Below are 24,507 nucleotides of genomic sequence, written 5' to 3' on the forward strand. Positions count from 1 at the left end.
CGTCACACTGCCAGTCAGGCCGTCGTCACGCCTCCTGTCAGACCATTGTCACAGCTCTAGTCATGTCATCATCACACTTCCAATAAGGCTGTCGTCTCACCTCCAGTCAGGCCCTTGTCATACCTCCAGTCAAGCTGTCATCAAACCTCCAGTCAGGCCGTCATCACATCTACAGGCAGACTGTCATCACACGGCCAGTCAGGCCATTTTCACACCTCTTGTCAGGCCGACATCACACCTCCAGTCAGGCCGTCATCACACCTCCAGTCAAGTCATCATCACACCTCCAGTCAGGCCTGAACGATTTTAGGACAAAATTGAATTGAGTGATTTCTGTGTGAAATCACGATTTCGATTTGATTCACGATTTCCTTCAAATCAAGCTTTGTTCACCCACTGTGCCCCCATCTCTCTTTGTGTACCCTCTATGTCTCTCTTTGAGCCCCCCTTGTCTGTGTCCGGTCTGTGTCTCTCTGTGCCCCGTGTCTTTGTCACCTCTGTGTCTTTCTGGGCTCGCTCTGAGTCTCTCTGTGCATGCTGTGTGTGTCTTTCTGTGGGCCCTCTGTGTCTCTGTGGCCACTCTGTGTGTCTCTCTTTGCCCTCCCCCCCCCCCCCCCCCCCCGTCCTTCAAGCTGTGTCAGTGCTGGACATACCTTCCAGCACGAGTCCAGCGATACCCATCTATCCACTTTGCCTCCTGCAAGCTTTGTGACATACAGGAACCAGGAAGTATGCCGTGCACAAGAGCTGGCAGACGGTGATGAAGGACGGACAGTGTTGGACTCGTGCAGAAGGTATGTCCAACACTGCTGTTGCTGCGGGCCACACTCGCTGGGACTTGGGGGAAGTCTTAGGACGCTTCTTCAAACTTCTCCCATGTGGAAATGACGTCATCACAAAAAAATCGCTTCTTTGGCAATTCCAAAATCGTGACATTGGTGATCGCGATTTCGGTTTAAATTTTATATATCATTCAGGCCTACCTCCAGTCATGCTGTTCTCACAACTCCAGTCAGGCTGTCTTCACACACCTTTCTAGGGAGGTCATTGTCACACCTCCAGTCAGGCCATGTTCACACTTCCAGTCAGGCCATCATCCCACCTCCAGTCAGGCCATCATCCCACCTCCAGTCAGGCCATCATCCCACCTCCAGTCATGCCATGTTCACACTTCCAGTGAGGCCATGATCCCACCTCCAGTCAGGCCATCATCCCACCTCCAGTCAGGCCAAATTCACACTTCCAGTCAGGCCATGTTCACACTTCCAGTCAGGCCATGTTCACACTTCCAGTCAGGCCTTCATACTCCGTCAGGCAGCTGTGTTCAGTATTTAATTTTTTCATCAACACTGTAAGGCTCTACATTAATAATGTGTAGAACACCCCAGCAGCAGGCAACACATCAATGGTCATAATATTCTCCAGAAGAGATCTTGGTATTTCTAAAAAAGCATTGTTTGGGAGACCCACTACCCAGCACAGGTTTCTGACAAACTCTTATTTTTTTTTCCAAAAAGGGGAACTGTTGGGACCTCTGCTGCAGCTGGGTTTATACCCTCCTGGGACATGTCAGTGAAGTGTTCAGTGAGAAAGTAGTGGGTGGGTGAGAAAGAAAGGGTGGGTGAGAGGAGTAGGGGGCGCTATGATAACACAGTAGTGGCACAATGAAGAGGTGAATGAGAGAATGGGTATAGCCTGTGTGTTGTGTGGCGAGCTGTGATACGAGAGGCAGCCACAATCAATGCCAGTGCACAAGGCTTGCCGCTGCCCTGTGGTGCCCATCTTGTGTTCTCATCACGCAGCATTGTGCAGAAGTGTGAATGCTCAGTCAGGGGGTGCTGAAGCCTCTCCCCTCCCATCCTCTCACGCTGTGTATGGGGTAAAGGCGGATCCCGTGCTTTTCCCACACTGGAGAGCGGACTCGATCCCCCGGGGAATCCGGCTCCATGAGACTTTAATCAGCACAGCAGCTGCTTCCTGCCATTATCCTATTAAACACGCAGGCTGAGCTTCACACACAAAAGGATTCCACTCCTCACCTAGCGAACTAAGCTGCGGCCCACAGAGGGATGCGACCGTCCGGCGCGGCCATCTGACCAACTCTGCTGGGGGCAGGTAAGTTCTGGTGGCGGGGAAGGGTGGGGATGGGATCTGGCAGCATGGAGGGATGAGCTGTGTGCAGAATACAAGCAGCCCGGGGCCAGGCATGATCATCCAGCCGGATGGATTCGGGATGATGTTTCTGGGATCAGCCAGGATCCGGGGTCGGGAAATGCTGAAAACTGTTGTGCAGACAAGGGTGTATGACAGTCTGATCTATGAAAGGTGAAGGAAAGAAATGTACCGTAAAAGCTGGTCCCCCGGCAACCAATCAGCTTGTTTAATCCTCCCAGTACAGGTTAGAACATTATTATTATTTTATATAGCACTAGTTTTCACAGTTCTTTACAGAGTACACTGATTAATTTATGTTGTTAGCTGTCCCTCAAAGAAGCCTACAATCTACTGTATCTACCATAGTTAAAGTGTACCTGAGATAAATCAGCACAAGCACTCATCCATTCCATCGATGATTGCCCCGTAGGGCACTACTGCATATGTTCGGCGGGTAACATGGAGGGGAACGGGCAGACATTAAGGGCTCGTTCACACTAAGGGCATTTTTGAGATTTTTTTAAGCGCTGGCAATATTCAAAATCGCCTTGAAAGCGCTTGTGCAATGATTGTCTATGACAAAGTTCACATCTGAGCGGTTCGTTTCCGATGCGCTCAGATAAGTGGTGCATGGGCCATTTTTGAGGAGATTGCGCCTCAATAGCAGGTATAGGAAAAAAATCGTTTTGTGCAGCGATTGCGTGAGCGTTTGTAAGAATAAATACATTGTATTTATTCTTTTCCGGGTCAAAGAGTTCCCTTCCTGACTTGCGTCAGGGAGTGAATTAAAAACCGCTCGGTAAAAAGCACTTTTAACAAAACCGCATTGCCCACCCAAGCGGCGGGAGAGAAAAAGAAAAGCCCAACACGGACTAACACGCTAGCGGAATGCAATGGGAACGAGGCCTAAGGGAGCCAACGGACTACAAGGGGCAGGAGAAAGCCCCAGGTAAGTATAAAACCTTGTGCTGTATTTATCTCAGGTTTACTTTAAGAGTGAAACAAGCAATTTGGGTGCCAGCCGCTAGAGGACAAAATGAGCACCGCCATTGACACCAATACAAAGTAGCAACAAGCGGACGCCCTAGTGGAGATTTGGGCGCCCGATTATGTATATCAGTCTTAGATTATGCGGAGGGACAGTTAGGGGTCAGGAAGTGTGTGTGCGCGTGCAAGGGGACTGTTAGGGTTAGGCGTCGGAGTAGGGTTCGGTGTGAGAATAGGCTTAGGTTTAGCTATAAGAAAATATTGGTATTTAATACCAATATTTTACCAATGGTTTTTACACTTTAATAGTAAAATATCGGAATTACTGGGCGCCCAAATTTCTGAGTACCTTTTTTACTATTTCTGCCTTTAAGAAAGCCTATTCATAAAGCTGGCACTCAGCTTGATTGTCAGAAAAGTGCCAGTTTGCAGAAATAACAGTTTTTATATTGCCATAGTTCTAGATATAAAAAAATGGCAATCAGCTTTAGGGCCCTTTTCCACTAGCAGTTGCTAGTGTTCAAGCTGAACGCTAGCGATTGCTGAATCGCAAAAGTGCAGGAAACCTCCGGCGATTGCGTTCACGATTTTGCGATGCACTGTACTGCATAGCAAAATCGCGGCAAAGATCGCTCCGCGGCGCGATCACGTTTGACAAAAAACGAATTGCGGTAGTGGAAATTGCCTACTGCGATTCCCATGTTAATATGCAAACCGTAGCGATTTAAAAAATCACTAGCGGTATGTGATTTTGCAATTCAGCATCGCAAACGCCGCTAGTGGAAAAGGGCCCTCAATGTATGCCACGTTTTTGGAAGATCGTTGCTTTGTTTGGTGTATTTCCATATTGCATTGTTCACTTTGAAACTGGAGAACACCATAGACTACAATAGGGGAAAATTCTGTTTATTTAAAAAACCCAGTTTGCCAGTTACACACAGATCACCAGATGTGAGCCACTGCAATGAAAGTCTTTGAGTGACGTATCTATAACTTTTCCAGTAAAGAAGAATAGTCACATCTGGTGTTTCTTTACTATATTAAAACAAATAGGTGGGTTTTCAATTAAGATTAATTATCATATCTAAGCACAAATCAACACCCCCAAAAACTATTGCCCTTTTATAATCACAGTGCTATAAAAGTTAAATAGGTACACAATCCTCCTAATTTAATGTCACTCTAGGGCCAATTTAAGGGCAGCAAATTAACTTCCTAGTTTGTTTTAGGATGGGGGGGGGGGAAATCACTCAAGTGCAAGGAGAAGATGCAAACTCCATGTAGATAGTATCCTTACTAGGAAATGAATGTGGGAATCTAATGCTGGAAGGCAAGAGTGAAAACCGCTTATCAATCATGCCACCCTATGTGGGCATGGGCATTGTGTATATACAGGACTAGACTGAACAGACCTAGTTGGCACTCTTTGAAAAAGCCCCCCTGATGTGTAAATGGTTAAGTGAAAGTGTAAACGGCAGAGCAGAAGAGTAAATAGCATCCCTCTGGCATTCTTCAACAATGCACACATCAGGACCACATCCCACCGGCATAAGTATGACCTACTGTGGAGTATCAGTGAAGATGATTCAGCCAACACTTGACAGATCCGTCCTGCTGCTTATCTCAGGCATATACATGGTGCCATGGTCAGAGAATGAAAGATGAAACCTAATTGGATGGTTTTGGCAGCTGTCTTAGTCCTTCTTTGCTCTAGTTTTCTTGAATTAGCCCGGTAGTGCATGCTGCAGGCAGAGCAGATGCTTCATGCAGTTCGAGATAAAGACAACCCCATGTTCGAAGGATGACTACTGTGAGACAGCAGCATCCTCCTCCCAGCGCTCGCTCGGTTGAATAAGAGACATTAATTAAGCACTATTTGTGCTGTAGATGAGTGAGAAGTGTGGCAAGCTGCTATGTTGTCTAGACATTGTGGGTTGTTGCACCCACATGTACACACCTAATCACCCGAGCATCTGAAGGTAGCGAGCTTTCAGATAAGCAGCATGTATGTGTCACGGCTATGTAAATCTAGTAAACCTATCCCACTGGAGAGCGAGATCAACAGGCAGGCTGCAAGTCATTGCTGATTCTCGTCTTCATTATTCGCCTTCCCATTATTCAGACAGTACAGATTGATTCCTACAGCAATGGATGATGACTTGAATCAAAACGGTGATTGTTTGCAATGCCTCATCTGCTCTAATGAAATAATTAATCGCCAGTGCCCAGCCCACTGCCAATAGCCATAGCTATTTATAGTGGATTGCGTTAATACACTAGTGCCGGATTTATACGTTTATAGCTAGCTGTGTGAAACATGCTGTAATGAATTGTAGAGAATGATTGGCCTCTTTATTTATCTTATTTCTTTTCCCAGGTCCCCCAGGCCAGAATAGGTGAAGAATGTCTGCCTCAGAGGTTGTCTCCCCGGCACCCACTCACTTGCACCCTACCAGCAGGACACTAACACTGCGAGGAATTCGGGGGCATGCGGCAGAGAGCAGTGGTCCAGGAACAGTGACCGACTGCAAGAAAGTGCATATTTCATTGAACAAAGTGACTGCCTGCTATCGGCAGCTAGTACTATGTGTTGGGGGGACGTCAGACTGCCCTCGACTGCGGGAAGAGCTGGAAGAGAGCCGGAAGAAAGCCTTTGAGCTGAGCACTGGTGAGTGACATTCTGGGAGTATCATTAATATTTTTGGACTGGCTGATAAAACTGGGGAGAAAGGTGCTGTCCCTTGTGTTTACTGCTGCCCATGTCACTGCAGTAGAATAATATTGCCCCATGTTGGCCATCATGCAAAAAGTCAAGAATCAGGATGATACCATTTATTTTGCAACACTGTTCCTTTTACACTAAATCAGTTGCTGTCAGTTATAACTGAATAAACGACTGATGTGCAAGCTAATGTCCATGTTTCCCTATGGCTAAGTTCACTTTATAGGCACTTTAACTGAAAGCATTTTCACTATGCACTGCAATGGAAAGTTTTTCAGTGTATAACTTAAAAGCGTACCTGAGACAACAGCATTTATACATACCTGGGGCTTATTCTTGGCATATTCTTGAAACAAAAGAATAAGGAACATATATGGCCTATTTATGCGAAGTGCAAACCCTGTTACCTGTGATGGTTTGGGGATGCTTTATTAACCCCCTTGCCGGTCCAATTCCCACGGCAAGGGGGCAGCGCAGCACTTTATTTATTTATTTTTAAAACATGTAGCGAGCCCAGGGCTCGCTACATGATAGCCGCTAAGCAGCGGCATCCCCCCACCCACTCCGATCGCCTCTGGCGATCAGAGTAAGCAGGAAATCCCGTTCAGAACAGGATTTCCTGCTGGGCTTACCCTGTCGCCATGGTGATGGGGCGGGATGACGTCACAGACGTCATGGACATCATAGGGAATCCTGATGCACCCCTCAGCGCTGCCTGGCACTGATTGGCCAGGCTGCACGCGGGGGGGGGGGGGCTCTGCGCGGCGAATCGGCGGGTAGCGGCGGCGATCGCGTACCACACGCAGCTAGCAAAGTGCTAGCTGCGTGTAGAAAAAAAAAAATTTAGAAATCGGCCCAGCGGGGCCTGAGAAATTCTCCTACGCAGGTTACCCCGAGCTGAACTCGGGATAACCAGCAAGCAGGTTAAAAGGGAACCTAAAGTGAAAAATTTCAAAATTTAAAGAGGAACTGTCGTGAAAATCTTAAAATTTAAAACACATACAAATAAGAAGTACATTTCTCCCAGAGTAAATTGAGCCATAAATTACTTTTCTCTTATGTTGCCATCACTTACAGTAAGTAGTAGAAATCTGACACTACCAACAGATGTTGGACCATCCCATTTTCTCATAAAGGGGTTCTCAGGGTTTTATTTATTTTTAAAAGCACTAGGTGAATGGCAGTTGCTCCGTCCAACTGCAAAAATAGTGTGCAGCGAGCAGGGAGGCTGGCCAGCATCTTTGTATTAATAATTTTCAGAGAATGTCTTTATAAAGAATAAAGGCCATGCTGAGAATCCCCCATGAAGAGATGGACTAGTCAAAACCAGTCGGTAATGTCAGATTTCTACTACCTACTGTAAGTGACAGCAACATAGGAGAAAAGTAATTTACGGCTCATTTTACTCTGGGATAAAATGTACTTCCTTTTTGTTTGCGTTTAAGATTTTAAGATTTTCGCGACAGTTCCTCTTTAACTTAGCTAAGAGCTTTCTACGCATGCGCAGGAGCAATTTTCCTTCCTGCACAAGCACAGAACACTCCTGCCCAAGAGAGCGCAATGAAGGAGAAGCAGGGCACAAGGCCGCGCATACAGTGTTTGGAGAGGGTCAGCGGAGGAACAGAGCAGCACGGAAGGATCGCGTAGGACTTCACCCCAGGTAAGCAACTGGCCACATGACCAGTCACTTTCCTTGAAAGTGAACATGTGAGTATTAAAAAAAAAAAAAAGTTAGAAATTTACCCACGTAGAGGGACGCCTCAGGATGGTCCAGAGGCTTCCCATGTCCTCCTTGACCCCATTGCGGTTTGCAGGGATTTTTTGTTTGCTGCCGCATTCCCCTCTATGTATAAGCTTAGGTAAGTATTTATTTTTTTACGTGCAGCTTTGTGCTACTGAGCCAGCACAGCCATACTCATTCATACGCAGTACAGCCAAGCCATCGCAGCAGCACAAAGCTGCTTGTCAAAAAAAGATATCCCACTTCCCTTTCCCACTTCCCTAGTTCCCCAACGGGTTGCAATACCTAAGTTACCGTGTGGCGATCTGCGTCAGACCAGAAGTCATGTAAATCTATGGCTACGCAAGTTTTTTTTTTAAAGTTGGCGACACGCATGCGCAGATACGTATCTATTACAATACGCTTATGTGCACTACCGTATGTCAGAAACAGGAAGTGTCCGCAATCGCGCATCACTTTCTGTTTGGCCGGATGCTAGAAGAGTAATACTGCATAGTAACGCAGTATTCCCCGAAGGCCTGTTTTGTGCTGCGCCAATATCCAGTGTGAAGCTGGCCTGGGCAATCACAAATGATTATTCCAGGTGACATTACTCTAGTGCGTATACCTAGTTTTAAAATTGATAATAATACTAACATTTGTATAGCGCTTTTCTCCTTTCGGACTCAAAGTGCTTGAGAGCTGCACCCTGAAACGTCTTGCCCAAGGACTCCTTTCTGAATAGGTACTGGCTTCAGCCAGGAGTTGAACCTCGTCTATACTAAGGTGGTGGGGAAAATAGAAAAAAATGCCAGGGATCTTCATACAGCCATATTGCGGCTGTATAGCGATCCCTGGCCAAAGCGCTGCGGCTGCGTATAGACCACCTGGAAACCCCGTCAGGAAATTTATTGCGCTTTCGTTTGATGCATGTAAAATTACACTACCGTTAGGTTTGCTACTAAAAGTGACATTTAACGCATTTAAAAGTATACTTTTTTCCTTCGAAACTTTAAAACGATTTTCTCAAAAACTATAAGGTCTTTTTGAAAAATTGTTTTTTCCTCTTATTCCTAATGATCTCCTTAACATATCCTGCAAATTTAGGGTTTCTAGCATTTAAGGTGGATTTGCTATTAACCATTAAAGTCGGCAGGTTTTTAAATGTGTATTTTTTTTCCTTTGAAACTTTAAAATCGATTTTCTCAAAAACTATAAGGCCGATTTGAAAAAAAAAATTCCCTCTTGTAGCCACTGGGGGCCCCTACAAGCCCTGGGGCCCTGGGGCAGCTGCCTCTGCCTCTATGGTAGCACCGGCCCTGTGTATCTGAGACAAAAAACAAAGAAAATTCTATACATACCTGGGGCTTGCTCCAACCCCGTTCAGGCTTGTCAGCCACTTGGATACTCTGCTATGCGGTCTGGTAATTCAGGAAGGGGTAAAATGTGACAGCCCCCCCATTCCACGTGCATTAATACTTTACCTTTCTGTGTCTGCTGCTGTCTGTCTCCTCTTCCTTACATACATGTGCCCCACGTGGTTGCTGACATATTGCACGTGTATGACATCACTCACGCACCAACACATGGTCTGGCAACCCCATGGAGCACATGTATGTGAGGAAGAGGAAAAAAACAGCAGCAGACATCAACAGGTAAAATATTCATGCACGGGGGGAGGGGGGGGGGGGGGGGGGGACAGTGGCAGGGAGGCGAGCTGACGAAGCGGCGTGACTTGTCCAATTCCCAAAAGATTTTGTGCTGAAATTGATCAGGAATCTTGCAGTTTATGGCGCCCAAGAGATCTCTCTCCGCTCAGATTCAATCAGAGAGACAGCTTCGGTGGAGCTGTTATCTGAGGAAGCAGGCAGGACTCGGTGCTCTTAAAGTGGTATGAAACTCAAAAATAAATTTTTGCTTTACAACATGAAACTAACTATTAACATTAAAATAAATTATAAAAAAACAAAACAAAAAAACCTGAAAAAAAATTAAAGTGATATTATGTCACTAAAAGGCATGTATACACTTTGCTAAAGCTATAACATTGCCTTTTGCAGAACAATGATCAGATTGACCTGTAGTTAAGTAATTCCTGTACAAACAGAGTGTTGAGTGTTAAGTTGAGGGGTGAGTATTAACCCTTCTAGTAGCTTCAAAACCATGTATCTCTTTTTTGCTATTATTTTTATGCTGTATTGAATGCAAGACCATAGATGGAATTTGAGTTTTATCCCATTGTCTCACAGCTGACTGCCATATAATTTTGTGTGAGGGGAGTGGGGGTGGTCAGCAGATGCTGTTGGCTCTGCTGCGCTCAATAGCGAACAATAGCAAGCAGAAGAAGCATTTTCAAATATTATCCACTTAAAAAAAAAAATCTGTCACGCTGTGCAAAATGGAAATAAACTGCACATCATTGAACCCTATGCAAATGTTGAAATTGAGACTAGTAGTTTTACCACACAGTCATTTTGTTGTCAAATCAGCAGATTGTGGTTTGGCATTGTCCTGCTGAAAGCAGTAATGCTTCAGCATTAAAAGGATTGTGAAGTGATAGGAATACTAAAGGTTCCCATCTTCATTTCTTTATAAACCATGCCAGTTGCTGGGCTGTCATGCTGAGCTTTTGGCGTTTTTTTGAGCCACACACCTGCAACAAGCATGCAGTCAGTTAAAGCATCTGATCTGCATGCACATTCTGGGCACTTGCGGCATGCAGACAACACGCACGTCATTTTACTGCATGCTATACACATTCGTCTCCCAACGCACGTGGGAAAACAAAATAGACAACGATTGAAGGGGCTAACATCCTTGCTGTGCTGGAAAAGCTGCAAGTTTGTTTTTTTTTCTCCCCCACATGTGAAAACCTTATTAAATGTAAAGGAGCATATTAGTTAAAGTGGAACCAAGATAAACTTTTATACATTGCATAATTGTGTTTCTTACATATAGGTTATAGGGCATTCCTGAAGCCAAATACTTTTTTTTTGTTTTAATACTCTAGTTCCCTATAAAGTAAACAAGCCTTGCCCACAGCTTCTCCGAAACGCCAAGGCCCTCAGACCCATGTAGCAAGGGCTCATGGGAGCTCATTCTGAGCAGGAGCAGGAGAAGGTTACTAGCCAGAGATTTCAGAGGGGAGGGGGGAGTGAATTTTTCACAGGCTTAAGCTCAACACACACCATACAATCTTGGTTGTACAGATTTACCAAATCTATGTAGTATAAGGGCCAACAGATTGAAAATACCTTGAATGATTGATTGGATAAGCTCTTATACTACATGAAAGTGGTAAGATTGTACAACCTAGATTGTATGGTGTGTGTTGAGCCTTAGGGGTGGAGATGCAGTTGCAGATTACCTGTGTAATGGATGACAAACAGAACATGGCCACTCTCATTGTATCACAGGAATAAATCATCTTAAACTGCTGAAGCTGTATGCAGCCAGATTTGCTGTGTAAACTATCTAAACTTTAGATAAGATATATAGACAAACTTGTTATAGTTAGTTTTTCATCTCAGATCCGCTTTAACGTGAGCTGTCACATCTAATGTACATTTGCATGTGGGGGAAATCACGTGCAATCTTCACAAGTGTGAGCCTTTCCTTAAAGTTTTAGAGGCAGGGCAGCACTGAAGTCAGACAATTGGTATTGTTTATTAGAGAATGAAGATGGCAGCCTCTGTATTATGTACTTGGGCACCTATGCATGAAATAGGGGTTGCTACATATGAAAAATACGGCTGCAAATGGGAAGCAACACATGAAAAGGGAAGTTGATGTACAAGAGAGTTGTGAATAAAAGATATAGGCTACAGTATATGGATGGTATGCATGGAAGAGGGGGCTGCACATGGAATAAAGTCTAAATCTGGCTTTGTTCTCGCCGATGTGAGCACTAGAAATGTTTACTTACTGTGCACAGAATGCTTCCAGCCACAGGTGCACGGCACAGGGCAGTGCATGCAGCTTTCAGAGGGGCAAAGCGAATTAATGGAGCAGCCCAGAATGATGACGAGGGCACAGAACAACTAGAGGGGGCTGAAAGAAGCCCCAGGCAAGCTATACTGGCCAAATGTCTTTCACTTTAGGTTCCCTTTAATAAGGCATCCCCAAACCATCACAGGTACTGGGTTTTGCACTTACGTACGAATAAGCCATATGGTCTCTATTCTCTTCTGTCAAGAATATGCCATGCACATAATTTCAAAACAGAAACAGTTCTCCAGTTTACATCAGTCATTTAATCTTAAAGCAAATCTTAAGTGAAAAAAAAAAAATATATTATACACACACACACACACACACACCTATGGAGAGGGTAGGCTCTGGGTCCTATAGAGCCTTTTTCCTCTCACGGTCCCCTTGTTCCAGCACCATCACCTCTGTTTAAATCTGCTGCCACGGCTGCGGCTCTGTACTGCGCATGCACGAGAGAATGTACTTACACATGTGCAGTCTGGAGCAGCCTGTCTTTGGGAGCACTCGAGCTCCCGAGGTCTCACAGAGCAGTATTCGTCAATTGGGCAAATACCTCTAACGGGGGTGACGGCGCTGGCTCCATAGGACCCAGAGCCTTCCCTCTCCATAGGTGAGCATTTTTTTTTCTTATCATTTTAAAATCACTTCAGCTTTGCTTTAAAGAGAACCTCAGGCGAATGCTAACAAAAAAGATGGATACAGTCCTACAAAGGATTCTTACCTTCTCAAGACTACTGGCGCTTTCCGGGACCCTTTGGAAGTTTATGGCCACACTCCTCTTTGTGCACAAGTGCAGCCGCATTGCATCGTGCGAGTACAGCTGCGCCTGCACAGCAGCTCGGAGCTGCTCATGGACATGGTCTGGCTTATTGCCATATTCACGCATGCTCAGTATGGCTGTGCTCATACATGGGAGGGAGCATGGCAACACTAACATATCCCACAAGCTCTTGTCAGGCTTCTTCAGAGGGTTTGTGCGCAGCAAAGGTGGGACTGAAGTTTCCCTCTTCGATGGTGAGTATCTATCTTTTTCGTTTCACTCCATCTGGGGTACACTTTATATGAGCTTTAGGGCCAGTTTCCATTAAGTACAAATACACATTGCAAATTTTTGCATTAAAAATGAAAAAAAAAAATTTTAATGGAATAATTTCCATTGAATGCTAATTTTCGTGTGCGATGCAGAAAAAAAATATGTATTGCATGCTGCAGGTTTCTCCACCATGCATCCACTTCCCATGTAAAGATTGTTAGACAAATACAAAACTTCACATTAAAATTTGTATAAAAATGTGAAAATTCGCATATGGGAAAAAAGTCTGCAAAATGTAATATCCTAGTGGAAATAGGCCCAAACCCCGAGAGAGTGCAATTGTTTCTGAATCATGGTTATACATGGTTTCTTCTTTGCATGGTAGAATTGTAACTTTGTGCATGCAGCATTCCCAAGCCAGTGCAGTGCCTTCCACCATAGATTTCTGTTCGTTTTTGATACTGTGCTGCCTGAGGGCCAAAAGATCACACTCATTCCTTATGTACTAAGATTCTCTGAATCCTTTATATTATTACAGTGTTCTCCCCAGAATATGTGCCAGGTGCTTACCAGCCAGGTGCTTACCAACATTAGCTAGGTGGATCACCTGGCTAAAAGAGCCTGGGGAGTACACTGAGCTTGAGGAGAATCAAAACTACTAGGAAGGTAAAGGAGACCGAAAAAGCTCTCCTACTTAAAAGCCAAAGCTTAGTGTAGTTTGCCGTCTTAAAACAGAAGGTATCTGCAATAATTCAGCTTTGAGTGATTGTGGTCTCCCACAATACATCACTACTGCTGATGACAGTCGGGTGCTCCCCAAAATTAGCAGGGTGGAGCACCTGGCTAAAAGAGCCTGGGGAGAACACTTATTATGAACTGTAGATATTGAAATCCCAAAATGATTTGCAGTTTTAAATTGAGGAATGTTATTCTTAAATTACTACATTAACTGTTAGCGTAGTATTTCACAGAGTGATGTCCCCCTCCCCAACTCTAGGTGAAAAATCTTGTTAATCGTATAGTACAAAATAATTAGTCTCACCTAGCAGTTGGGGCTAACAAACCGCTGAGCTCATACACAGCTGTGGCTTAAATGGAACAGCTGTTCGATTACTTGATTTTCTAATACCAACATCTATCTCCTTGGTAGTGCTTATGAGTGTATTAGAAGATTTTTTGCATATCATTACTTTAGCTTGACTCTAAAGGTGCGAACACACCTAACAACTGATGTCTCCTGTCGGGGATCGGAATCCCATTGGGCGACATTGCCGGCCTGTGTAGCACCTGGAAGTAAAAATATATAAAATGAATTTCCTCATAAGCGAGGTTCATAATAGAGTCATAAAAGAGTTGGCTGTTGGTGGGGGCAATCAGCATTACTTACCTATGGGGTACTGCTCCACTGGCCCCCTTGTCTGTATGGGATCAGTCATCTTCCCCAGGAGAGACTGCAGTGGCCGTATTTTGAAGTTCACGTGAAGTCTTTCACCTGCGGCCTCTGAAATGTAATCCGGGAGATGTAGTCCGTGGATGTGAGTACAGAGATGAACTTACACCACTTATACAAAACAATACAATACCTTTGGCACCTCCTCTTAGTGCTACCTATTTTTAAAGGGACTCCGAACAGTGCAGAAACTATGGGAAGTTGCATATCATTTTAAAGCTATCGTTCTCCTCTTTCCAATGATATATAAACCGCCGCCCTACGCCTTCTAGTTTTCGCTATTTTCGCGATTGAAATTGCCGCGGAATTTCAGCAGAATGGAGCTGCTGACTTTAGGAAAAAGTCGCCCCGTGCAATTTCAATTGCGAAAATAGCGAAAACTAAAAAGGCGTAGGGCGGTGGTTTTTATATCATTGGAAAGAGGAGAAAGAGAGCTTTAAAAAAATGGTATGTATCTTTCCATAGTTTCTGCACTGCTCTGAGTCCCTTTAAAGTTCCTAGAGGAACAAGAACAATTTAATTTGTGTGGAAGTAATTGTTTGAAGACATTATGGCCTAGATTAGAACTGCTGACCCCCTTATCCCTGTTTCAGTGTAGCTAATTTTTTTGGTACTTATGGTATGAGTCAGAATATTGATTGTCCTATAAAATTGTTTCAAATGTATGTTTTGAAAGCTCCCTTTACAGAAGGTTAAGAGCCCTAAGGCATACTCCCCGTCAGCAATTATGCACAAGATGCCTGCTTGTAGTGCTTTGCGTGTTATAGGGTTAGTGTATTGAGTGGTCAAAACAAAAGAGCGATAGCAGGGCTGTCCAGCTTAAAAAAAAAGGGAATAATAATGACGGCTTCCATATTCTACTCACTGCAGGTTTAATTTTTAGATTGTATAGTCTTGTATGTGTTTTTTCCTAACTCTTTTGTTATTTATATATCCACTAAAAGATCTGAGGAACACGTTGATGGTTTTGTTGATGGAACAAGAAGTTAGCCAGGAAGACCGGGTGGAACTGGAACGAATATGGGTACTTTTTCTCTCCACGCTAGAGCTTTTCCAGCAGGACTTGTGTAAAGCTCATCATCTTTGCCAATTGTTTCCTCTGCATGGTCGTCGCAAGAGACTGGTCAACACTGGTGTCATTGGAAAAACATCAGAGGTGGCTTTCAGGGCTCGCAACATCAAGTCACCTAGTACCAGAGTAAAAGAAAATCCACAAAGGACAGAAAGGCCCTGTTCTCCAGACCTAGCTGGTCAGATTGAGCACGTAGAGAAGATGCTTCATGACATGCAGATGAAAGTCAGCATTCCTATATGGACAGTAGAAGCTACAGAGGAGGCTTGGGCAGAGGTCAGCTCAACCTGTGATCTGGACGATTGCTCTGATAATGAGATCCTGGCTGGAGAAGACATTTCTAGCAGGGGCTGTTGTGCTCAACGGCAATCACTGACTCGGCCTCTGTGTATGGTCTCGTAACGTACGCATAGTGCTTAAATTATGGAACAAAAGCTCCACTGCACAGGTCAAAAACATGAAGAGAATGAGAAAACAGAACACTCTCTTGAATAATTTAGCACTTTGATCATAATCTCAAGAAGATCAGTTGAAAAGCTATGACAAGGTCCATCTAAAAGAAAGTAGAAAACGAACTCGCTGTGAGAGATATACACAAGAAGGGAGATTTACAGTTTATAGAAAATAACTGTGAGATCCCATGTTTTAGACTGGTGTCCAGTGGTTTTAACAGGCTGGGTCAGCAGTCCACTCCTCCATATCCTCAGGTGTACACTCTCACTGCCATTCAAGATCATGAGCTCAGTTGACTAACATGGCCCATATTTTTAGGAAGCTGGAAAATGTAGCCGAGACTGGTAGACAGCTAAGTGATCCAAGGTGCACCTATGGGCATTACTAGTGCTCTGCAGTCTTAAAATAAAATGGGGCCTCAAATAATTATCTGCAGACCATAACGGAGAGGGCACACACTGTTTTTGCCTACTACAGGTCTGATGGTCTTGGCTGCTTTTCTATGATGTAACTGAAGAGAGCAGGACTTTTCTAGCTTAGGACAATCAGCAGAAAATGATAAACAATATTATTACTCTCATTATATGCACCAAATGTAAGGGCATCACCACCAAAATCTTGAACTCATTTTTACATTTATGGTAATCGTAAGGATTTGAGTGACTTAGTTGATTGTGAGACATGCATGGAGCCTTCCTCAGGGTCAAGCATAACTAAGCACTTCCAGGAAGCAGTAGGCCTTCTCTACTTTTATTTATGCTCCACTTCTAGTTAGGAGAAGGCACAATGCTTTTTGGCTTGTTTTGTCTACGTCAAATTTTCCATCAACCACATGGATACCATATATTCACTGTCCATCTAGACTCATTGTGTAAACAAACACTCTAAATATAAGTCCTTCACCCCTAAATACAGTAACAAAGCACATCCATTAAAAAAAGGTTTCTTGTCATTCATGTCATATCCTTATAACCAAGGGTAATCCTCATAGGCTACATTTTTCTTTCACATGTTGTGATATCACTGCAATCCACTAACCAAACTCTATACAGCTTATCACAGTGAATCTCACACAAGTCCATAATGGCCAACAGGTTACACAGTTTAACTGACAAGTGCTTGATGAGAGTTTAGAACAGAGAAGTGTGCTTAAAGAGTATCTGTACTCTAAAAGTCTTACAATAAAAAGCATACCATTCTATTCATTATGTTCTCCTGGGCCCCACTGTGTTTCTGCCACCCCCTGCTGCAATCCTGGCTTGTAATTGCCAGTTTTAGGCAGTGTTTACAAACAAAAGGCATGGCTGCTAACCACCATGTGATAGGCTGAGAGGAGCTCAGTCTGTGACGCACACAGAGCCTGGAGGGGTCGTGGAGAGGGCGTGTATAGCTTCTTCCTATGACAAGCAGAGCCGCACATTTCTGCCTCAGCTGACAAAGGAAAGAAGATTAGATTATATAACAGAGATAATACAGCCACTGTGCAACTAGGAAAGGCTGCAGTAAGACAGACCACATTACAACAGGCATAGGAACTTATAGGATAGAAGAAATAAGGCTGAAAATTGTTACAGTCTCTTTAACCTCCCTAGCGTTCTGGACGAGCTGAGCTCGTCCAGAGACGCTGGAGGGTGCCGCTCAGGCCCCGCTGGGCCAATTATAATAATTTTTTTTATAACACGCAGCAAGCACTTTGCTTGCTGCGTGTTGGAGACGATCGCCGCCGATGCGCTGCTATCCGTCGCGTAACGAGCGCCCCCCCCAGACCCTGTGCGCTGCCTGGCCAATCAGTGCCAGGCAGCGCTGAGGGGTATATCGGGTCTCCCTGTGACGTCACCGACATCGATGACGTCACGACGTGCGTCGCCATGGCGACGGGGGAAGACCTCCAGGAAATCCCGTTCAGAACGGGATTTCCGGACAGGCCATTGCGCCGGCAGCGATCGGAGGGGAGGGAGGGATGCCGCACAGAGGGGCAATCAGAACGCCAGGCAGGTTAAAGAGGAACTCCAGTGAAAATGTAATAAAAAAAAAGTGCTTCATTTGTACAATAATTATGTATAAAATGATTTAGTCAGTGTTTGCCCATTGCAAAATCTTTTAAATCCCTAATTCACATTCTGACATTACATGGTGACATTTTTACTGTTGCAGGTGATGTAGCTACTGCATGCTTTTTTTGGCAGTTGGAAACAGCTGTAAACAGCTATTTCCCACAATGCAGCAATGGGAGAGGTTTCACCACAATATCAGCCACACAGCGCCCCCTGATGGTCTGTTTGTGAAAAGGAATAGATTTCTCGTGTAAAAGGGGGTGCCAGCTACTGATTGGGATAAAGTTCAATTCTTCAATTTCTCTTTAAAAGTAACCTTAAACGGAGAGCGGCGTTTACAAGCTGGGCATAATGTTTTGTGTGCGATGCTGTGACACATGTAACAGCACTGTCCTCACCATCCAGCGCCCCCGTGGCCCCCACACTGCTCTGTCGATATCTTTGACTCTTCGATAGAGCAGAACTTAGATTGTGGCGTAGAGAAAGTGTCAGTTCTCCTGCCCTGTGCTTCTCCAGTCCATCCTTAATAACACCCCTTTATCCACTCAATTATGTCCCATTGCGGCATAGTTACCGCCCCCCTCAGGCTTGCTTCATTAACAGCTCTGTTTAGATTGTAGTAGAGCTGCAGCGTGTGTGCACTGAGGGGCCGTGTTTGTTGACAGGGCGTGCGCTGGAATTGAAAACCCCACCACATCATTACTTACCTACTCTGCAATTCCTGCACTGTATTTTCCATCTTGTCACCTCTGCCGTTCTCCCGCAGTGTCTTTTCATAAACCCCCGGCTTTTTCACAACACACTAGGGCGAGAAAAATCCGGGGTTTACTAGAGCAGTGTTCCTCAACCTTTTATTGGTATGTACCCCTTTTAAAGCTCTGCCCTAACCAAGTACCCCCTAGCATAGTAAACATTATCACAAGTACCCCTTGACAAATAATATTTAATCGTAGTACATGATAATTGCTTCTAAACAATTTCCAAGCATTTACTATTGCTTTTAATTAGCTAAAACACTAAGTTTGTGTTGTCTAAATAAGATTTATCAACTTCTAAAACTCTAAAATTGTTGTTCTTGGTTAAGTATATCAAGCCCGAGTACCCCCTGGAACCATCAGAAGTACCCCCTGGGGTACGCGTACCACACGTTGAGAACCTAGGTACTAGAGGACACTGCAGGAGAACGGGAGAGGTGACAGGATAGAAAATACTGCAGGAATTGCAGATTAAATCGCGCATGCGCTGTACTGTCATGCCGGCCGCCATGCTGCTGCGAGGCGGCCGGCGTGATTACGTCACACGTGTCGTATGAGGAAGAGAGAGCCCGACACTTGGGCCAGTGTCGCCTGAAGCCACCGGTGAGCCATCTCTGGGAGAAGAGCCAGGACGCCGTCGTGGGACCTCCCGACCTACACTGGGCTGCAAAAAGCCCAAGGTGAGTGCAATTTTCACTTCTTTTTTGAGCTTGGAGTCCCTTTAATGCCAAACATCATGATTGCTTTCAGAAACTTGTTCAAATATGGATTTAGTTGGGCTTTAAAAGGGTAACTGGCATCACATGTAGCATGAGGAGATAGACATATAGTACCAATCCTACTTAGAACTTGCCCGTGTTCCCTTTTTTGCCCCAAAGTCTAGTAAACCAGTGCCATAAATGACAGTCTCTCTGCTGTCAGACAAATAAGGACTGCAGCACAATTATCTATGACAACTGATAAAACTTGTATTTGGCTGTGACATTCTGCAATAGGTCATAATTACTCTGTATGAGAGCTGATAAACCATAAAAAGCTGCAGAAGATGCCAGTGAGACAATATAATATTCAAGCCAAGATTTAACCCTTAACCTCCTGAGCGTTACGCCGCTCAAGGGGTGATAGCTCTATTTCATCGAAAGTAGAATTGGTTACATGTGTTAATTTTCGATACAACAATGCATGAAAAGGTCTAATGGTGTGTACACACTTGAAAAATAAATGAAAGATCATATGCTGGGCATAGACGGGTCGATCCGGTGGCCGATTAGCCGCCGGATCGACTCCAGCCGCGTCCGCGCGGATAGATTCCCGCCCGTCCCCGCCGGCGGTCCTCAGCCGCTCGATTCCCTGGCATTGTCCGCCGGTGGGAATCGAGCAGACGCGGGGTCGAGCAACTTGATCGGGCCAGCTGAATATTATCAGCTGGTCGATACATGGTACAGAAACGTACCGTGTATCCCCAGCATTAGAGACCAATTTTACCACCTTCCATGTGGTATAAGAGCCTTATGCTTCATACACACTTGAGATAAAAGTCTTTGGAAAAGGCAAGATATCAGACCAATTTACCCCCTTCCATGTAGTATGAGAGCCATACTCTACACAGTCTATTCTATGGAGCTGAACTCCCCATCAGACAGAAATCTTTGCAGGATGCTGCACACAAAGATGCCCGTACACACTCAAAAGATTATTATCTGCAAAAGATCTGTTCCTGCAAAATATCCATTCCTGCAAAATGCATTCATAGTCTATGAGATCTGCAGATCCTCATACACACTTGGTTTAACAGACAATCATCTGCAGATCAGATCCACCAGAATGGATTTTTAGATCTGCAGCTGATTGCCAGATATGCAGATGAAGTCTGTTAAACAAGGTGTGTATGATGATCTGCAGATCTCATAGACTATGAATGCATTTTGCAGGAATGGATATTTTGCAGGAACAGATCTTTTGCAGATAATGAACTTTTGAGTGTGTACGGGCATCTTTGTGTGCAGCATCTTGCAAAGATTTTATCTGATGGGGAGTGCAGCTCCTTAGAATAGACTGTGTAGAGTATGGCTCTCATACTACATGGAATGGGGTAAAAATTGGTCTGTGATCTTGCCTTTTCCAAAGACTTTTATCTCAAGTGAGTATGAAGCAATACTCTACACAGTCTATTCTACTGAGCTGAACTCCCCATCAGATAAAAATCTTTGCAAGATGCTGCACACAAAAGATGCTGTACACATTCAAAAGATCAGTATCTGCAAAAGATCTGGTCCTGCAAAAGTTCCGTTCCTGCAAAATGCATTCATAGTCTACGAGATCTGCAGATCCTCATACACACCTTGTTTAACAGACATTCATCTGCAGATCAGACCCACCAGGATGGATGTTCAGATCTGCAGATGATCGTCAGATATGCAGATGAATGTCTGTTAAACAAGGTGTGTAAGAGGATCTTCCTGCAAAGATCTGTTCCTGAAAATGAATGCATTTTGCAGGAACAGATCTTTTGCAGATACTGATCTTTTGAATGTGTACAGCATCTTTGTGTGCCGCATCTTGCAAAGATTTTTATCTGATGGGGAGTTCAGCTTAATAGAATAGACTGTGTAGAGTATGGCTCTCATACTACATGGAAGGGGGTAAAATTGGTCTAAGATCTTTCATTTATCTTTCAAGTGTGTACACACCATAAAGGCCTGTTCAGACTATCTGCGTATGAAGAATGCGTTTAAAATCAAAGAAACGCAAGTTGAAAAACGCATGCGTTTTTCTTGCGTTCTAATGCGTATTCTATTGCGTTTTGCACACACACGTGACCCAGCGGAAAAAAAAGAATTATGGGAACCGCAGAGGAAAATGGACGCTAAAAACGCAATACTACGCGTTTTTGATATGCGTCCATAGACTTTCATTGCGTCCGTTTCTATGCGTAACGCACAGAACTGCGTGCAGCAATGCGGATGAGAAACGTATGCGTCTCATACGCATACATGTTAACTAGCCTATTCAAAAGCATTAGGAGCCGTTCCTATGCGTTTTTGGTACCCAGACACGTTCCCTGAAAACGTCTAGGAACGCGCATAGTCTGAACAGGCCCTAAGTCTTCTGATCTCTGTTTTATTGGCTTTTATGGTAATGCACCAAGTGGTTATGCAAATACAGGTTTGTATCCTGTCTGGCAGGGATGCCTTGAACCAATTAATTTCCTTCTAAAGTGTAAATGTAATTTACCTGTAAAGGTCCGTACACACGCCGGACTGGAGGCAACGACGGGTCCGTCGTCACCTCCCGCTGGGTGGGCGTTCCAACGACAGTCCGGCGTGTGTACGCACTGTCGGCGGACTGATACGGCTGCTTCTGAGCGATCCGCCCGGCGGATCGCTCAGAAACAGCCGTATCAGTCCGCCGACAGTGCGTACACACGCCGGACTGTCGTTGGAACGCCCACCTAGCGGGAGGTGATGACGGACCCGTCATTGCCTCCAGTCCGGCGTGTGTACGGACCTTATAGCACAAGAATGTGTTTCTGACTAGTTGGAGACAAAATGTCATTTTAAGACATTTTCATGTGATATAGATATATAGATATAGATATCTTTTAATATCAGGGTGATTCAAGCAGCACATTAATAAAACCTTTCAAGGGGTTTTGCCAGTTTGTGTCCCCCAGTATAATTAATGTGATCCCATGCCTGTAAAACCTTTAGGCCTGGAACCCACTGCAAAACGCAATCGCTAATCGCAAGCGCTAGCATTTTGTATGATCAGTTTGTAAGCAGTTTAATTAGCATTTTAGGGAGCGATTTTAAAAAGTGTATCAATTTGCCAGCGGTTGTGTAGCGATTAGCGTTTTAAAGTCTGATTGGTCCTTTCAATTTTGTTACAGTGTGCAGTAACTTGAAAACGCTAGCAAAGTCGCTCCGTGCAGGTTTTGCTGAGCGATTACGCCAGCGATGATATACTTTACATTGAAGCGCTAACGCTCCCAAAATGCTACATGTCCTGCGCTTGCGATTTTCTGAATCGCAATTGCTCCAGTTGAAGTTGCCCCATCCATTAACAGTAGCTGAGCGTTTTTACAAAAACGCTAGCGTTTTCAAACGCTCAAAAAATGCTCTGAAAAATCGCCCTTGTGGGTTCCAGCCCTTAGCTAGCACTAGGCTAGCTAGTACAAGTGTCCGGCACCCCCGATCCAGCTAGTTTATACATTACCCAGCCTGGATCCAGCGATTGGCGCAGACTCCCCGCTCAGTTCCGGTCTTCACTATGGGGAGGATCACACATGACGTCATGCGCAAACCTGATCCTACTCATAGAGAGACCGGAGCTGTGCGGAGAGGCTGCGCGATCGCTGGATCCTGGCTGGGTAATGTATTAACTGGGGATCGCAGGCAATCGGGGGGAGCTGGCCACTTGTACTAGCTAAAGTTTTTACAGGCATGGGATCACATTAATTATGCATGGGGGATTCCTGAGACCAGCAAGCGGTATGCCCGACACAGTGTCAGGCATACCTCTAAGGAGGTTAATATTACAATAAGAACATGTAATTCAGCAGGATAGGCCTGGTTCACACACACCTGGTTCATCACCAATTGGATCCCTTTTTACTCTGTTGCCACTGCTTCCGCTCCGTTTCAGTCTCACCCTCCACCCCCCCTCACTACCACAGTGTATTTTTCAATTTAGAACGTTCCGTTTCTGTTCTGCTGGGATCAGTGGTCTGAAAAAATTGGTGCTGCAGGAAATTTGCATTCCGTTCAGCAGATCCCTTTAAAAAAAGAACAGATGTGAACGGATTCATAGGTTAAAGGGGCACTATGGCTAAATTCTTCATTTTAAGTTCCTTTAGGGCTCGTTTCCACTGTTGCGGTGCGGAATCGCCTGGATTCCACCGCAGACGAAATCGCATGCGATTTCGCATGGCTAGGAAGCAGGCGAATTTAAACATGTCACTGCCTGTGTAAAGTTCCATAGCCTTACATGCGAAATCGTACGCGAAATCGCAGGGAAAAGCCGCATGACAAAGCCGCATGCGATTTCCCTATTAAAAGCATTACAGGCAATTCGCCCACATTCCTGCCGCACGCGAAATCTGACGGCTCTGCCGTGCAGATTTTCCGTGCACACCAAAACGCACCCGCACGACGCACAAGTGGAAACAATCCCATCCACTTGTATTGCCTATGCGAATCCGCATGCAGTGCCTGCATGCGGATTCGCTATAGTGGAAATGAGCCCTTAACATAAATATTTGTATGTGTAACAATGTTGATATGTATTGTGGCTGATGAAAAGGATTTTTTACACTGCCAGTACACATATAGCTAAAGAGTCACGTCGGGAAGATTTACCTTGCTGATGGCGATCAGCATAATCCATTGTGTGATAGGAGGCATCTGTAACTGTTCTCCATGTTGCCGTTACATCCCCCCCCCCCCCCCCCCGGGTCTGCTCAGATAGGTTTATCCCAACTTGTAACTCCCAACTTCAGATGTGTGCAGGCTGCAGTCGCCGTACAGCGAAGGACGGCGCTGTACGGCTCTATAGTTCCACGCTCCTCGCTAAGGACCCCTGATTTGAAACTGGTTACCACAGCAACGGACAACAATAGGTGTCCGTAGCTGTGCCAGCTTCAAATCAGGGGTCCTTAGCGAGCAGCGTGGAACTATAGCGCCGTCCTGCACTGTACGGCGGATGCAGGCTGCACACAGCTCAAGTTGGGAGTTACAAGTTGGGGGGGGGGGGGGAAGAGATATAACGGCAACATGGAGAACAGTTACAGATGCCTCCTATCACACAATGGATTATGCTGATGGCCGTCAGCAAGGTAGGTAAATCTCCCCTACGTGACTCCTTAGCTATATACAGTGATGTGAAAAACTATTTGCACCCTTCCTGATTTCTTATTCTTTTGCATGTTTGTCACACTTAAATGTTTCTGCTCATCAAAAACCGTTAACTATTAGTCAAAGATAACATAATTGAACACAAAATGCAGTTTTAAATGATGGTTTTTATTATTTAGTGAGGGGAAAAAAAAAAAAAAAAAAAAAAAAAAAAACTCAAAACCTACATGGCTCTGTGTGAAAAAGAAATTGCCCCTGAACCTAA

The 24,507-nt window shown here is 44.7% G+C and overlaps 2 protein-coding genes and 1 long non-coding RNA gene across 7 annotated transcripts in view; 1 reads left to right on the plus strand and 2 right to left on the minus strand.

The window, feature by feature from the left end:
* Positions 1-2,209, minus strand: part of SNX21 (sorting nexin family member 21) — a 368,146-nt gene extending 365,937 nt beyond the window's left edge. For 3 of the 4 annotated variants that reach the window (XM_068263247.1, XM_068263249.1, XM_068263246.1), the window contains exon 1: positions 2,040-2,208. The gene's annotated coding sequence lies outside the window, so the exon portion shown is untranslated. Of the gene's footprint in view, positions 1-2,039 lie in introns of all 4 variants that reach the window. The other variant, XM_068263250.1, reaches the window with a different exon arrangement.
* LOC137541763 (regulator of G-protein signaling 9-binding protein-like) lies at positions 1,666-17,311 on the plus strand. Of its 2 annotated transcripts, none has more exons than XM_068263255.1 (3): positions 1,666-2,115; positions 5,519-5,809; positions 15,001-17,311. In XM_068263255.1, the coding sequence occupies exons 2-3, from the start codon at positions 5,545-5,547 to the stop codon at positions 15,528-15,530; spliced, it is 795 nt and encodes a 264-aa protein (XP_068119356.1). In that variant the 5' UTR covers positions 1,666-2,115; positions 5,519-5,544; the 3' UTR covers positions 15,531-17,311. The 2 variants fall into 2 exon arrangements, with proteins under 2 accessions (XP_068119356.1, XP_068119357.1); XM_068263256.1 differs by lacking the exon at positions 1,666-2,115 and adding an exon at positions 2,148-2,398.
* Positions 13,762-23,828, minus strand: LOC137541766 (uncharacterized). Its single transcript, XR_011025262.1, has 3 exons — positions 23,748-23,828; positions 13,994-14,107; positions 13,762-13,893 (listed from the first exon to the last, which is right to left on the minus strand). It is a non-coding gene; the product is annotated as an uncharacterized lncRNA (long non-coding RNA).
* Positions 23,829-24,507: the final 679 nt, after the last annotated feature.

This window comes from Hyperolius riggenbachi, chromosome 12 (genome assembly GCF_040937935.1).
Source record: "Hyperolius riggenbachi isolate aHypRig1 chromosome 12, aHypRig1.pri, whole genome shotgun sequence".
NCBI classification, from domain to species: domain Eukaryota; kingdom Metazoa; phylum Chordata; class Amphibia; order Anura; family Hyperoliidae; genus Hyperolius; species Hyperolius riggenbachi.